Below are 17,835 nucleotides of genomic sequence, written 5' to 3'. Positions count from 1 at the left end.
GTAAAAATTACAATTACTACTGTAGGGATGCTCAATACCACTTTTTTTCCCCAGACTGACACCAGTACAAAATAAAAAATATGATTAAAAAATGTAATACAAATTTTTTTATATAAATGGAAATAAAAACAACAACAAAAATATATAAGTAAATATAAATAAATACCGGTACAAGAATAAAAAATGAGACTCAAAAAATAAAAATATAACAATAAATCTAGAAATAAATACAAAAATGAATATAGAAATAGATGTAAATGCCAATTTAAAAAAAGACTCTTCTCATAATTATTTATTTCATGCTGCAGACGCTGTCAGCATGAAACGTGTCATGAAATGTTATTCAAAAGAGGGGCGGTCCTAATCATGTCTTGGGTTGGACTCCGCCGTTGCAAACAACTGCCTTTTGATGGCTTGCATGGAAAGCTCTAGCAATCTTGTCCACCTTCACTACAACTTGTGTAGTTGCTCGGCAACTACACAAGTTCTCAATAGGCGGATAGCTCAACCCAAGACACACTTAGGACCGCCCCCTCATTTGAATAACATTTCATGACTCATTTCATGCTGACAGAGTCTGCAGCATGAAATAATTAAATGTGAGAGCAGAGCATTTTTATTTATTGATTTACATTTTTTATTTTATATTTTTATTTTTGTATTCATTTCTACATTTATTTAGTTTTTTGAATCTCGTTTTTGTTTGAATTTTTTTTAATTTTTCCATGTATTTATTTATTTATTTTCATTTATATACATTTTTTATATTACATTTTTTTATTATATATTTTTATATCCATTTTTATTTTCACTTTTATTTACTTATTTTAGCATTTTTGGTCCTCCATAGTACTCAACTCTTGAGTAGCAACCAATACCATGCACTAGTACATTTGATACATTACATTTTTTTTCCCAAAAAGCAATAAAACAATTTGAAAGAAAGACTTGTATATATTCCAACACAGCATTTTCCCTAAATTTGCATGATATTAATGGGAATTTTCTACTTTTCTAGTTTCTACTACTTTCCTATACAACATTTCATGACGTTTTTGACAGAGATACTAATTTTACCCATTTAAAAAAATATTGTAATACATATAATATTTCAAAAAGGACTTCTCTTTATTTGGGCATTTATTGTAACTTACTTTAAGCAGCTAGCGGTTTACCAGTTGATTGACATTTAACTTCCCCCATTGCCATTAGTGACTCTGTATCATCTTGGGACGTTTACCAACTTCAATTCTTTGCTGTCAACCCAAAAAGGCCTGCCTGTCATACCTTTAGTAGAATCTGCTGCTGTCCGCTGTCAAAGCAGCTATCAGTTAGTGACCAACATTCTAGCCCACCTCTAACATGGCACCTTGGAAGCAACAGGATTTAGGTGCACAAAGCGGTATTTTTTTTCCCAGCAGATAGTTGTTAGGTTCTACAGAAAAATTGGTGAATTTAATAAAACAGATACAGTCTACCCGGCTAGCTACCAAGCACAATTTGTGTCATAAGGTGTCACACAGAGTACACAACTTGGAATGAATATTAATATAGGTTGAAGCTTGGCATGCTGAGATGGCAGTTAAAAAATTTAATCTACCTGGATGCCGATTGAAGAGAGTTTCCGTCGGGGCACTGGGACAACAAGAGCCTCGTCAGCAGAGTTACTCAGTCTCGACTTGATCGACTCATGCAGCACTAAACTTGAGTCGCTTGTTTCCGTGGAAGCGTTGGCTGTAGTAGGGATGAGCGGCTCTCTGGGGATGGCGATGGGCGTGGGGATGATGTGCGGAGGGCGAGGTATTCCCCGGGCCAGGCTGTTGGCGCGAGTGCTGTCAAGGCTGTCGGATGAGTTGCTGTGCGCGTGGCTGGACTGGCTGTTGATCTCTGACCTTTGGTCCTGATGCTCCAGGTAATTGTCTTGGGCCGATTCGGTGCTACTCTGCACCGTCACAGAGATGAAGGGTTTGGAGGTGGTGCGTGGTGGCACGGGCGGCGGAGCGGCCTTCTTAGAAGTGGTGATGCATGAGACTGCAAGGGAAACAAAAGTTAATTGCATTACAACAAGACACACCAGACAGTTCATCGCATATTACGAATGTGCGACACTTTCAAATGCAGTTATTATAAAAGGAAGAAATAAACAAGCAGCTCAAAGAGAGATTAGGCAATAAATATCCAAATAGAAAACATTTGAAAGACTGCAACAGTGATTAATGCTGAATACGAGAAAACTGTGAAGTCTTTCAAAATACTGGCTAGAAAAAGTGCATTGCCAGGGTTCCTAACTTCCTACTAATACATTTTCCAAATGTCCCCAAACATAAATCTGACATAACACGATTATGGCAGGTGCCATTGCCAATGTAAAAGTCAACAACAAAAAGAACAACAAAATATAACTGTATGAGTAATTATTGGTCATAAAGCTCTACTTATTAGGGGTGTGCATGGCAAAAAATTTGATTCTCATAAGAATCGCAATTCTCATTTAGTACGATTCAAATCAATTTTAAATGTCCCAAAATCGATTTTATTAAAATAATTTTATTCTGTGTTGCCCTTGTTTGTGTGTGCCTTTATTGAGAGCGCTGTTTATGTAGTACACAATTTGGCCACTTAGGGGCAGTGTGGTTCTACACATTCTGATACACTGTTAAGTTGTAGCCACATTAGAGAGTAGAAGGAAAAAGTCACGACCAAGTTATTTCAAAAAGCGTTGTTTTGCAGCATAGGAAGAGCATATGCCGGTGAGTATTGAGTATTGAGTAATGTTAAGATGCTTCTCTGTATACATTCCAGTGTTTTGTATGAATAGCCGTTCTTTTGAGTGATAAAAATGCTGCGAGTAACGCGCTAATTAGCTAGAGCGAGTCAGACTGGAGTAGATCATGAGGATTCTTTGCAAATCTATAAATTAAAGTAGAAATCATTGACAATCAAATCATTTTGAATCAAAAATTTATTCTGAATCAAATGGCAAACCCAAAAATCAGAATAGAATCGTGAGACAGTCAAAAATTCCCACCCATCACAACCTGTTTAAATCAGTGAAATTGGATATATCATTATATCCACTCCACATAAATAAATGGCAAAATGGCTGCAAAAGATGAAGTATAAGTTTGTTGCCAGACAGAAATGAATACTCACTTCCTTTCACAATGAACACTTAGTAAACAGTTTAAAATCAGACCTGTTGGAAGTCCAAAATGGGAGATTTCCCACTCAGCAGTTTAGAATTCAGCATGCTTCATTGAACAACATTTTTGAAAAGTTTGTAGTTGGTGATGTAAATAATAAAAAAATAAAATAAAATAAAAAACACTAAGCACATGTAATTTCTTGGAGAGCCAGTAAAGCAAAAGTAGCAAATTAAATCCAGTAACAGGCAGCAACTAAAACTTTCAAGCTAGATCACCGCATCTCCAAGTTTCAACATCACATGACTGCGTAATGGATCACACTCCTCATTGTGTGCACTTCAACTTGATTTAGAGCTTACTTCAATAGTTAGCAGTTAAAAAAATGCTTTTAGTGTGGTATAAAACAGTAAATTAAACATTTTCCATATATTCCTCTGCCTTTTAACTATTACCATGATTGTTTTGTTTACCATATCTAGGTACACAATATGAGCAAAAATATTCGAAACGCTTCTCTCTTTGCAGTTCTATTACATTGGAAACCACAACCATATTATTTGACATGTTGTTCAAATATTTACTGTGTGACAGTGTCAATCAAAACAGACATTTTATTAGAAAGATCAAATTGCATTTTATTACATGCTGGTCTATCTGGCCAATGGGAACAAATGAGAGTAACAAGAACTTGTTATATTGACGCTGTCTAATTATGAGACACCACCTAATACACTACAGCATCATTTTACATTCAAAGACTCTCTGATGCTGCACTTTCCAGCTAAAGCCAAACGGGGAGTTTGACAGTAACATTAGGAATGCTACAGCTGCCATGCAAGCATGGTGTTCTTTTGGTGATGATCAGTTTTGTATTTGGAATGATTCCCCAAAGTTTAACATTTTACTTTATTACCTTTGAGTTTAACAATCACAATTTTACATAAAATGCACAATATCTGCCAATTCAATCTAGCCTATGAGATCAATGTAATGTCTCGTGGAGACTTTTTGATCAAATTTTTTATTAGGACGAAAGGGTTTGAAACACCCTCATCATTACAGCTTCTCTTTTCTGGGAAAACCTTTGAGTCTGCGGGATGTAAATAAATCCATATATCCAAAAGAAGAATATTCTTGACCTACCTCAAGCCTAACTAAAATATTGGATGACAAGTGTTGTCCAAAACATCTTTGAAAGGGAAGGCTTAAGGCAGAATTCCCTATTGGAGAATTTGATCATATCCATATAGTTTATCTGCCTCATGGTTGTGCAAGGGGTTAGTGAAAACGGTTAAACCTTTGAAAAATCATCAAGACCTCATGGCCTTTTAAAAAGGCTTGCAATGCACATGAGCCGTTTCAAAAAGACCCAAACAAAAGGGTTGTTGTGCCTTCTAATCCACTCAATAGCGTCATCATAATATCGCAGTGTTTGTGTGTGCGTGTGTGTGTGTGTCAACCACGGATTTGAATTCCCGGGATTATTTGGTTGTGACAATCTGATAAACTGTATTGCCCTTGGAGAAACGACAATGTGGAAAAGTATGTAATTGAACGTCAATTGTTGGGAAGAAAAATTCTGTTTAGTATGCTTTTTTCCATTCCAGTGTCATATTGAGCAGATTAATGATGCCCAGAGGAGTTGCGCCATGACGTGGGAGTAGCTCAACTTTCCACAGCTGATGCCATGATGCCTGAGCCATGTACACACTCTGACGTCAGAATGTACAGTACACCATGTAGACTGTTGGAAAATATATTACCAGATTAACTCCGTTTGAGGAAGATTATGTGTGTGCGTGCACATCTGTACGTCCATGCATCTGGATACCTACCCTAAAGCTCAACATGTGCCATATGATGCCATCTTCACTCTGCACACCCTTAAACCAGAAGGTACGTAAACCCCACCTCCCTCCCACCTCTATAACATAATCACTTTGTTCTGGGCACTATCACACAAATACATATACTACATGATAAAACAGGTCCATTAAAAAGGCAAGATATGCTGCTCCCATTGGAGTTTCTTCCCTCCACAGATCAGCCAAGAAGCTAATGAGCCGAGGCAAAGTTCCATGGCGTTGCAAATCGGTTACAAAGAGGAAAAAATAAACAAACTCGCGCCTGTGAAAACGTTGGCTTTAATTCATACACTGTCTTGTATCTCTTAGCAAGTACAACCTCAACAGCTGTGCAAATAAAACAGAAATGTTTGTTCCAGTGACGGCCATTCACAATATTGGCAAAGCTATACAAAATATTAACATCACAACAACAACAAAATAAAGTGAAAAAATGGACTAAAGGCTAAATGAGATTCAAAAGGGAATCCAGCAATCCAAACAAACAGGTGCTTTGTGCCAAGATATTCTGAGTGGAATCTGTGGTGAACACTGAGCAGTGCTGTCAAGCTGACTGGACAGTAGTGCTGTTGTCTTGCTCAAAATTTGATTTTCAAGGGTAGAAGACAATTAGCAGGAAGAAGCTTGAGAATCTTAAATATTTCCAACAACTCCTCAACTAATATTTACGGACCTTTTTACGAGTTTAACAACTGCTGGTTGGGAATTAATTCAGCTCAGCAGGAACTAGTTGCTTTACTTGTATTTTAATACAGTGATTGTTTTTTTGTTTTTTAAATGTTGTCAATATTTAGCAGTTACAAATACTACACTTACACAGACAGATAAAGTATACACTATTAGTCCCATAAGTAAAGAAACTCCTCACCTGATGCATTTATGGATGCCATTACCGAATAATGTCATTTGCTTCAATAATAAAACACTCTAACCAGACAGTGATTCTGATACATCTACGCCCCACTTGTTTGTAGCACAAAAATCGGACAGCATGCCCTAAATCCCTAAATCCCTAAATAGGGGTTGACCATTTACATGAAATGATGTCAGCGCTATTATGTGACAAAAGTGTTGTCCTTATGTTAGTTGGTGTCAGACAAGATGCGGGAACAATAAAACACAAAAGGTTGATTGTGCCGCTCTATTTAACGGTTTTGCATTGCTTGCCAAGTTGTCTGCACGTTTGTATTTTTTTAATCCAATCACAGCCACAAAACAATCCTAATCTTGCCAGAAAGCATGACAATCCCCATTGTCACCAACATGATCACCTCATCAGATAATAGCATAATCCACAATATTGTGATGAATCACATATATCACGAAACAAGCAAGTACAGTTTAAAAAAATACTGACATACTGTAGACTCAAGATAGGAACCACATGTTTTGCCCAGGGGCAGTTTGACTCAACAGACAATACAATACTATAAAATGCAACGGGGAAAATTTTGCATAGTTGGAGTAATTAAAAACTTTGTTAAATAAAAAGGTTCTATCCAAAATACATAATTTTAAAAGATCAAATAGTATTTTTCCTTCCTTTTTAAAAATAAGCTAAGAGGTGATCTACAATGTCTTATATTGCTCATGTCAGCTATACAGATCAGGTAAACATATCAAGGTGGCGTATTGGTTTTAATCGCAAATCACGTTAAATAGAGCCTCTATGAAACGGAACTTTTGACACTACAATTCTTACCTTTCTACCGGACACAAGCAAAGCCGAAGGGTTCTATACTGTCTTCAGAAATATTTCAGGGACAATTTGTGTGAGTGACAGACAACATCCAGTTTTGTGTGCCTTTTGTTTGAAGCCCGAAAGTCTATGAGGGGGCGTGGTGGCATTGCAAATGGTGCGTTCAAGTTTACCACGGCGACCAGAGAATTCATGTGGCTCAGGATGGCATTTATTTTATTTTATTTTTTATTTTATTTTATTTTTAGATCTTTCAATGAGCAATATGTCCATAAACACTACACTGAAAGCAGAAAAAATAGATTAGTATTGTTGCACAAAAATCTAATATCATTGAAGATACTCATAAACGATTTTAATATAGTTTAACAATTCCGAAATGTGTGAAAGCAACAACTGCAATAAAATTAATAGTGTGACGTGTAGTGGAGCGCGCCACCATGTGGATGCTAATAATCACGTCAGCAAACACTGCAGTCAAAACTAAGCTTCGTGTCACACTAGCCAAATACACTCAACAGCCACAATTTGCATTGGAAATCCAAACATTTATTACTGTGATTATATATATTTCTAGTGTACATCAATGAATTATACAGAGGCGCTGGTTAAAATATTATTACTATTATTTTATTTTTTATTTTACTTTTAATAGGAAGACAAGGATCAAGTCTAAATACAGGGGGGGATCTGGCGAAAAGATAGTGGATGCTGGTCTGCTTCCTGGCTACTGTTGATGTGTCCTTGAGGACCATCCCTCAGACTTTTTACACCTCAAGTTTAACTTAGTGGTCTTTTTGCATGTCCCCCCACATTTAACATTATACCCTTGCAATACTACATGTGTGTGATCCGGTGTAAAAAAAACTATTCAAAGGATATAAATATATAATATATATCAGCGATAGGGGGAGAAGCTCAAGCCGCTACTCCTCCTCGTTGAGAAGAGCCAGTTGAGGTGGCTCCGGCATCTTGATCGGATGCCTCCTGGACGCCTCCCTGGAGAGGTGTTCCGGGCATGTCCCCTCGGCGGGGACGACCCAGGACACGCTTGAGAGACTATGTCTCTCGGCTGGTCTTGGAGCGCCTTGGGATCCCGCCGGAGGATGTATTTTTATTTTGTTAATGTTAAATTGTTTATACAGCCCAGTGGTTCCCCAAATTTCCAGGGGTGGCGAAGCCATAGCTTGGGGTGCACAGAATAATATGTCAAAAATTATTAATACTATGCAATATAATTTAACAAGAGGCCTGCCTACATATGGAGATCAGCAGCCCAATAAAGCATCCATCCATCCAATCATCCATCCATCCATCCAAAATCATTTACTTCTCCCTTCTTTAGCTTTGGACTAATTAAAATCTGTGATTTGATTGTGATGTTTCATAAAGTTGACACCCCTGCAAGCTTTTCTAGCTAGCGATGGCGGACACATATTTAATTTAATTCAATTAAGTTTAAATAGGTAACATTTCCACTTACTACACAGGTTATGGCTATTTAGGTTGATTTTTTTTCTTAAAAAAAAGAGTACAGTAGGTATGTTTAAATATGATGCTAGGCTTAAGAGGAGCCCTTTAGAAAAAAAATTCACCCTGCAACTTCGACAATGCACATTTAGCTTTGTTCACAATAGGCCTACCTATAATTCACCTATGTATTGAATACTTCATGTGGATTTCTGGAGCACTACTGGGATTGATAAAACTACATTTATACAATATAATCTTTTCTTCTACATCTAGAGTTCCAATATTATGGGAGCTTTTGTACTTTTGTAAAAACACCCACACACACACACACACACACACACACACACACACACACACACACACACACACACACACACACACACACACACACACACACACACACACACACACACACACACACACACACACACACGCACGCACGCACACACACACACACACACACACACACACACACACAAAACAGGTCCACAAGAGTGCAGTGCAGGTTAAGCAAAAGTATATTCTGTATTATGTGTAAAATAATGTACAACAGTGAACGCATTTACGGATACCTACTGTTGAATGGTCCATATTATTTGGAGGTGAATACAAGAGCATGAAAATCCCAACAAGTCACTAACAATGTGACTATGAACCATAGCAAGAGCATGAGTGTGATGCTGTGAACACCAGCTCATCACTAACCAACTGGCCCTATAGAGTAAGCGGTAACTGGCCTGAGGATGGGTGGAGGAACTGGCTTGGCATTGTTACCTGTGTGTGAGGGTATGATGCGTGGTCTGTCTGTCCCCAAACGTTGCAGAAAAATTGCAAGTTGTTTCTCCTTTGGAGCTTTGTCCAAGCCAGTGGCTATCAGGTAAGAGCCAAACTGTTCTTTCCATGTCTTCCACTGTGTAGAAAGGCCGTCTAGTATGGGCAAAAGAGGCTGCATTTGAGCTAAAACTCTGGTGTGTGTATGTATGTGTGCATTTTACTGGACCGGTGTTCCATTCGGTTATCTCAAAAGATTATGTCATCAGTTAAAATAAAGCTCATCTCCTCTTTTTTCCTTTTCTGATGGGGCTATTAGAATACATGTATTCCCTTTCAACACATGTATAGACCATGTTTTTCCAGTCAGTGACTCACCAGTGCTGGTGCCATAGGTGCGAACCGTGGTGTCAGTTGGTGGGAATGAGCCTGAGTCTATGGAAGTCACGTCGTCATCTTGAGAGCAGCCCGCCTGGATGGCTCTCAGGTAGCTGTGGCTGCGCGAGCGGAAGCAAGTGGGCATGGGCAAGTCTGGAGGCTCTGGGTTATCCTGAGAATGGGAACAGGAATCGCGGTACGTGGAGTCGGAGCTACGGTCCTCGTAATGATGACTCATGTCCAGGTCCCTGAGCTGCGGAGAAAAAAATGAAAGAGATTGGTGTTTATTATAACCATGGATGTGAAAATTTTTAGAATTTTATTTATGTTTTATTCTGGCCCTCTGCCTTTTCATAAATACCTTGATATTAACTAGGGGTGTCAGGCAATTACATTTTCTAATCATAATTATCGCATGACTTCAAGTTAACTCACGATTGATCGCAAATTTTATATCTGTTCTAAATGTACAATAAAATGTACTATAAAATATTTGGCATACTCTTGTTAACATAAAAGTGGAAAAAATAAACTAATAGAAATGTGGCTGCATCTTTTAGTCATTGATACTTTAATTTCATAATAATTCATAAAGTTGAGTTAAAATTAAAAAGATGTACTGTACGGTAAAAAAAACGAGTGTAATGTTGATCATAAAGGTCATATTTCTGCCACTAGATGGCCTGATTGCATTTGTAAGAAGTTGGTGACAGCTCAGTGCATTTTTGTTTTCAATAAGAGCTATCTAATCTTTAACATAAAGTAACTTGTGAAATTCTGCCCATTTTTTAAATTGTAAAATACTTGACGCCTGTTTCCACAAATATATGCATTATTATTGAATTTATATTTATTACTGCTAAATTTTGACGCGGACATGTCTGCTGCGTTGCGACTGGAATTTCCCCAGTACAGACTTTCCAAGTAGGGGGCGGTCATTAATTGCGCGTTAAAAAGAATAGTGCCACTAAAGGAACTTTATATTAACTTACTAATTTTGACACCCCTAATATCAACATATACCACTCATTTAATTCTTTAGGTAATATTTTGACCAGCAGACATTGAAAATGATAGAGCAACCTTGTTAACGCATTCATCCTAATTGAGCTAATATTTTAATGAAGATATACACTTTAATTATTTTTATATTCAAAATTGTACCATTTTTGCCTTATACTGTATATGTGAAACTGCAGAATTAAGAGCGGATAAAAGATGTAAGAGAGGCGCTTAGAGCATCTTTACATATCACTTCATTTAGAGTGGGAAAGTCTGCTTGGAGATAACTTCATGAAATATTCATCTGGTACTTTTTATTAAGTAAGAAAAAATATCTGCTAACCAAAGCAGCGAAAAATAAATTGCAGCAGCACATCAAATGCAACAGCCGGCAATCATTTTGAAGCACTGACCTGTCCCATATAGCTACGTCTGCCCAAAGTGCTGCAGGCATGGCTGAAGTTATCATCATCCCAGTGTGGCACAGGTGAGCCTGTACCCCCAATGCAATCAAGGTTGTCCAGGCTGTGGTTATTGGCGAGCTCTCTGAGAGACGGAAGACAGCTGCAGAGCAAAACAAATATACTTGTGTCAAACGGGAAGGTCAAGTAATATCACGAGGATGTATTTTGGTCACGGAAGAAAAACAATCAATGTTAATATTGTATATGATGATGGTGAGGCAGCAAGAAAGGAAATCCAAGATCAGCAATGTGGCAATTGCAGAGGAATAAAAAGAGGGCCAGTGTACTATTATTGAGGCATCACTTTTATTTCCTCGGTAAGTGGCCTCCATATTTCAATTTCATTTTATCCCTTACAAAAACGTACTATGCAAACATACATGCAGTTAAATTAATTGTTCCAATTTGCTTCATGTCGTTAGTCTATCAACATCAATGCACCTATGGTATACAAGCAAGTATAGCCTGCTATTTTAAGATGTATTGATGGATAAAGCCTATAGAAGTGCATATATACAGTATATGATGGCATAGGTCATGTGAAAAATAATAGACTTGAACTGAAAATCATATAAAATTAAAGTGAATATCATTATTGTAAAATCTAAATTTTCCTTTCAGTATGTGCAATGTATCAATAATATTAATAAGAAAAAAACAAAATATTAAGAACTTAAAAGGTCAAGATTAATTTTTTAATATTGGTTGTGTTTAGGATCAATTTGAAGGTGGAATGTTATGTGTCTATACTTCACACATTTTGCCACTTTTCAGTATAGTCAAAAAATCTTCCAGTCAAAAATAAAAATAAAATGAACTATAAGCAGAGTGTTGGATTCACCAAAAGCAAACAAACAGTATACTTGAATACATTTTTTTTTGGTCAGGGATATTAGCGTCAGCGCATGCAAAGCTGGTGATGTCAGGTGGCACATGGTCTGCTCATTGAGTCATCATGGTGCAAAAAAAGCGGCAGAGGATGGTTTTGCTTAACAAAAGACTACCTTGACATCATTGTCTTTGCTAGCACACAGCGATCTCAACAACAACCATGTCATAATGTGCGGACAAGTTTTTCCCCAGGGTCAAACTACAGTATCGTAGGTTTTCACCTAATTATGTACAAGCTTGCTGGTGGGCAGCTGTGAATGGTAGCAGGGCATGGTTTTGCCACCTAACCTTATTTGGGCCTATCACTGACCTGCTCATTGACCTCCCCAGTTGGTTGAGGGAGGACACACTGTGGATGGGTGACCACAGGGCATCAAGCTCCCCTTGCAATGAGGAATAATCCAGGGTTCTGCTGCTCACGCCAGCAGGCCACAAGAGAGCCATGGGTTAGTCATTCAGGCATGTTAACGTTGCTACACAGTAAAGTTTTAAGATACCTAACCTAATACTATCAACATGGTGTCTTAGGCCCAGATTCTGCAAAGTAGACCATTGCGTCTTATTTTGAGACTGCAATTTCCCAAGGTTTTCGTAAATAATTCATAGCAAGGGAGTTTTGCATATCAAGTTTTGCCTAAAGAGATTGCCCCATGTTTTTTTTTTAATAAGCTTTTTCTTTGTGCTATGAAGTGCTGTTTTTTATTTTCTGTACATGAGATGGTTTGTCAGCAAATTATAGTGAAACAATAAAAGTGAAATGCGAATCTCTCCCAGTCACTTGCAACCAATCTTCCTTATACACAAAGGTGTTACTTTTAATTTCGAATACTGAAATTGTCATTAAAACTTGAGCGGCAGTACATCCCTCCAGACTAGTATACTGTTATATTGCTGACAACATGACGCAGCAATTTGACTGTCTTATCAGCACTCACAATGGCACAAAGACTTGTCTTTCTGATAGCACTGACACGTTCAGTGATGTAAATATTTACTTTTGACAGATGTACTAGGAATTTAAAAAAATTAATTGTCTGTTACAGTGGTAAATGATGAAGAAATGTACTTGTGTTATTGCAAATTTCAATTCTGACCATAGAAATGTACCAAAATCAATCCAAGAATTAAAAAATATATATATTACATGCCCTGCGATTGACTTCCGACCAGTCTAGCATATAATCCACCTCTTGCCCAAAGACAGTGGGGATATGCTCTAGATCACAAATAAGGACAAACACTACAAAACACGGATGAAGGGATGGGTTATTAACATACATTAGTTATTATTAAATAAGCATTAAAAAAATCCCAACATTACATTATTCTCGTTAGAATCACTATTAGACTCAAAAAGAAGGAGACTATTTGATCTGCATAGCAGATGTAGCTGGAGGCGAAATCTGTTTCTACTTCAGAGGGTTGGTATGTGTCCTCCGGCAAGTGTTTTGAATTCTGTGTAGACATTAAAAGACATGGCAGTGCTGTCTTGCTTCCATTATCACAATATTGTCATTTCTACAAAGAACGTGCTCTCTTCAGACATTTTGTGTGACGTTAACTCAGTATTGCCCTGCTGTGCCTTCACCACATAGTGGATCCTGTCTGCTTTAGAAAGCCTATTACACGGGCGTAATTGAGGCTTCTATATGAATAAATATGTACAATGGCAGTCCAAATACAGAAAAACTTTCATGTGGAGGATTAGATTTGTGTTACCTTAACACAGCATATACTGTACAAAAGTCTTTATATAAGCTAATATAGTACAAAATGTCTAACGCTTTACTTTTGGGCTCTATATTTGTAGACAGTGCACATGCGCTCAGCAACTGGCACGTCTTCATTTGTGTGCCGGTGAAGCCTCGTTTACAGTGTTTGGGAATTTGGCAGACCGAGTTGCCAAGATGACAATTTGGTGACAGAAAGTACACTCAAATTTAGACCAGGTAAAAGCAGGTCTAACATGATTTTGGTGGATTTGATCGAGGGGCAGGCCCACAGATTCTGCAGACGTGTGTGATGGATGTCATTGTATTTCATTCATAAAATGACACCAGCGTGCATAGAACCTTTTTATTATCATCTTTATTATATTTTAAAAAAAATCCTAACACGAATGATCGGGTTGGAAGGCGGTCTCTGAGTGACTACTTCACATTGGTGATCTGTGATCACCCTTGCCAATATGACATAATCTGCACATGGAGGTCTACTTGCAGTTCCTTATAAACATACTTTGCACACTTTGATCCCCTGCATGGACTCCAGTGAGTCACTTTTTGCTTCCCTCATGTCAAAGAATTTATGCTGAATTTAAATGGAATGAGAGGAGCCGCTTCCACAAAGCTAGCTGTCTGTGTTCATGCCCACAACTAACTACGTGTCTGAAAAGATATCAAAAAAAGTAAAAGCTACCCGTGTGTACAGTTAGATCTCGCATTGCACAAGACTTGCACTGGGCACGAATTAGCCCTTTGTGTGTGTGTGTGTGTGTGTGTGTTTTGGTTGTATTTGTATTTCTCACAGTACTGATAGAGAATGTGCATCATGAATACATTATTTATGCAAATAAAATGGAAGCTTGTTTAGCCCCTTTCTATGCTTATCAATTCCCTGCACCTTGTATCATAAATTAAAATAAAAATCTACTATCCACATGTAAATGGCTCTTTAAGTGCCCTCGAGTGTCCGTCTGTTGTCAGTGCTCTAAAGAGCTTATTAATTGAATGTTCATTGTTAGAATGTACTGTGAGACTCAAACAGGCACTTTCACTGTCAAATTCTAATCAACTGGGCCAACATTTCTCATTCCTTTTGAATGTAATTCTAACTTACAATTTAGAACAAACAACTCATCAAATGGCCACTCCCACTTTACTTAATGTATATTGATTATTTTAGAATACATATATCGTATGCAGTAACAGTTGTTATATCATTTGGTGGCTTTACTTGCGAGGGGGTAGCTGGTCACTCAGAGAATGCTGTGTAGCCCTGAGGTAACTCTGGCGGCGAGCGGCAGTCTTTGGCGAGGGTTTGGGGCTCCCCTCCGAGTCTTCGCTGTCCTCCATGTCTGCCATGGCTTTCACATAGCTTCCGCTACGCATGCGCCGACATGGAATTTCATTGGCACCCCCGCTGCGGCCTAATGAGCTGCTCCAATCCCCCTACAGGCAGCAATAAATTGTGAAATTTTGTCACACTGCTTCAGTTTCACTACAGTGAATGATCGTCATTCGAAAGCAAGCTTCCCCAATCCTGGTCCTCAAGGGTCAGAGTCTTATAGGTTTTAGATGTTTCCGTCCTCCAACAAGCCTGAATCTAAAAAGCCAGGTTCATTATAAGTTTTCTGAACTTGCTGATGAGCTGATTATATGAATCAGCTGTGTTGGAGGGCGGAAATATCTAAAATCTGCAGGACTCCGAACCTCGAGGACCAGATTGTTGAAGCCTGTTCTAAAGGGTCACAGTTAGTAACTGGGTCATTCCACCTCAGTTCACCACATGAGTGAAACCTTAGGTTTTCAGATTTATATAAGTTTGGTGTGTATGTATATTAAAGCATGGAACCAAATTTTCAGTTTCAGCCTAATTGGATCAACAGTTGGGCATGTCTCTTATTGTGGATTTCAATATAGGCCAAAGGGTAATTTATGTCAAAGGTACTCTTTCTTTCAAGCGTCTTTTTTTATTAACTTTTCAAAACAACAATGACAAATATGGTACAGAATCATGTGTAATTAATAGTTTTCTACTAACACAAACAAAACCCCCAATGCACAGACAGCAAACACACACACACACGCACGCACGCACGCACACACACGTGTCAAAGGTACTCAGATGCAAAAACTCAGATTTGGATTTCTTATGATTTCCCTTTGCCGGTGATACCTAGGTTTTTGAAATCGGACCAGTGGTTGCTGAGAAAAGGCAATCTGAAATTCAGTGGCAATACCCATTTTTACAAAAAAGTGACAAAATTCAAATTTAATATCTCAGCAATCGTTCATCCGATCAAGCCAAAATGTGAAATTTGAATTTCGGCTATGAACTGGGCATTCCCTCAATATTCATCAGGTTTCCATCCAATTGTTTCAAAATTTTTAAGGGAATTTACTGAAAATGCGCTTAACGGTATGCGACTTATGCCCGTTTCCATCTGTTCTTCTTTAGCGAATATTGAGAGGGGACTAGATGTGATCCACCAGTAATTTAAAAGAAGAAGAACATCAACAGGAAGCTGTGCAATGATATCGTATGAGTTTGCTCTTGTAATTCCTATTTTGTAATTCTAAAATTGCATTAATATTCGCTAATTTAATTATTTCCAAAAATATTTCTGTTTCGTTGTCCCCCCAAACATACTTAACTTTCTCATCTGCCATTGCTTTGTGACTACAAAAGTACGTGTGATCAGTGACGTAAATATCGTCGGTGGCGGGGCCCAGAGACAGCGCATGGGCCCATGACAGAAGCGGGAAAAAAAGGAAAGAAAGGATGGAAGGAAGTAAGGAATTAGAGAGAGAGAGAGAGAGAGAGAGCAAGAGAGAGAGAGGGAGAGAGAGAGAACAAAAACGGGGAAATAAACGGGCAAACTTATTTTGCAAATACGATGTCGGAAATGAGCATTTAATCACCTGACTTCGGCATCTGTCAGTCACGATGAGTCTCGACGTGATGCGAGTTGAAAAAAAAGTGGTAGCTAGTGTGCGTGCCATTGTCGCCGTCATGCTTTGCAAACAAACAAAAAAAAGTGCCGCGCAAAAAAGAAAAGACAAAAAAACATTACGTTAAAGCTATTGGAAGAGATGTAATAGACGTGGTTTTAGTCCAGGCCATTAGCAAAATCTAGTGTCCCGCTCCCACCGGAGTCGAGCTGTAGCTTGCCGGCAGCTCGCTCCAGCAGCGGCCTCAGGGAATTAATTTGACGGCAAATGCAAAAAGCTTATATCGCATTTGGCTCAGGCGCTCTTGACCATTCTCCAGATACAATAAACAAGGAAACAGGTGTTTGTCTGACAAATGCTACTTTAGACCTATAAGAGCGTTGTAAATGACTTCGCTGAGCGCAGCACGCAGATGAGCTTCTAATGAGTGAGTATAGCTACAAATAATTTTTGTTGTGAAGTGCAGTTAGTGGGATTCAAATCTATGGCAAATTACTTTATTGTTCTTTTGGTGCCATAGTGAGCCTTTTGCACAACATGTTCAAATATAATGTATTGGAAGATTTTAGTGGTATTTTTAATGTTCAATATAGATGTCACAATATTAAAATCCCAAAAATCCTTGGTGACAAGTCGCACTTCTCTCCAAAGACTGTGTGCGCACATTTGTGTGCGTGCGTGCGTGTGTACACGGGAGCGCTAGTGCGTGTGTGGGCGGTGGATGGGGGAAAAATTGGGGGGAGGGGGGCCCCAAAAAATGCTTTTTGCACCGGGGCCTCTCAGCATGGTGTTACGCCACTGCGTGTGATGAAATATCCCGTCAAAATGTGTGACGTGTATCAAGTCTTGTCAGCGTTTATTCACTAAACCTGTTTCCATAGCCAAATTTGCATTTTCCTTTTTTTGATATGCTTCAAAATCCACCTCTTCAAAGCGTAAAATTGTTTGTTTTTTCAAATTTTGGGCCCTTTTTCAAATTTCTAGCGTTAACATTCAGTTTTATTTTCGCATTTCTTGAAAATTCAAATAAAAATGGGTGGATGGAAACCCCACTATTGACGGAAGGTCCATGACGGACGCCCATTTTGTTGACGATTGGCGGGACAAACTAAGCAAGAAGAGTTTTTTTGTCCATCAATGTAATCGTCAATCCGTTCATAAATTTGGCAATCCGTCAGTGACGGAAGTCCCATTTTGCTGACGGATTGACGAATTGATGGAACATTGAAGGATGCCTATTTCAAATTGACGTAAACATTAACGAATGTTAATTTTGCTGCGCAATCAACGAATGACAGATTGATGATTACAATGCGGTTCGGCTTCAAATATTATTGTATTGACGATGATGAAAGGGCGTCCTGACTATTGACGTTTGCCGGACGTTCAAAAGTCACTGACGCGCCCACCTCTGAGAATTACCCTTACACCAAATTCAACTGAAACTGGAAGCGAGGGCGTTTCAAAATGGCA

General features: G+C 38.4%; 1 protein-coding gene across 8 annotated transcripts in view; it reads right to left on the bottom strand.

The window, feature by feature from the left end:
* The window catches only part of dlgap4b (discs, large (Drosophila) homolog-associated protein 4b), a 138,341-nt gene that overhangs the window by 11,604 nt on the left and 108,902 nt on the right, over window positions 1–17,835 (bottom strand). For 6 of the 8 annotated variants that reach the window (XM_086087077.1, XM_086087076.1, XM_086087079.1 and 3 more), the window contains 5 exons: window positions 14,645–14,859; window positions 10,748–10,898; window positions 9,333–9,585; window positions 8,958–9,110; window positions 1,601–2,031 (listed from right to left, as the gene is read on the bottom strand). In XM_086087077.1, coding sequence (XP_085943203.1) covers window positions 1,601–2,031; window positions 8,958–9,110; window positions 9,333–9,585; window positions 10,748–10,898; window positions 14,645–14,859 — 1,203 coding nt within the window. Of the gene's footprint in view, window positions 1–1,600; window positions 2,032–8,957; window positions 9,111–9,332; window positions 9,586–10,747; window positions 10,899–11,999; window positions 12,102–14,644; window positions 14,860–17,835 lie in introns of all 8 variants that reach the window. The other 2 variants (XM_086087083.1, XM_086087081.1) reach the window with 2 other exon arrangements.

This window comes from Leptonotus elevatus, chromosome 10 (genome assembly GCF_054856555.1).
Source record: "Leptonotus elevatus isolate MCC_2025b chromosome 10, RoL_Lele_1.0, whole genome shotgun sequence".
Classification (NCBI taxonomy): Eukaryota; Metazoa; Chordata; class Actinopteri; order Syngnathiformes; family Syngnathidae; genus Leptonotus; species Leptonotus elevatus.
The sequence above is the reverse complement of the archived record's forward strand: the minus strand, read 5'-3'. Positions and strand labels throughout refer to the sequence as shown.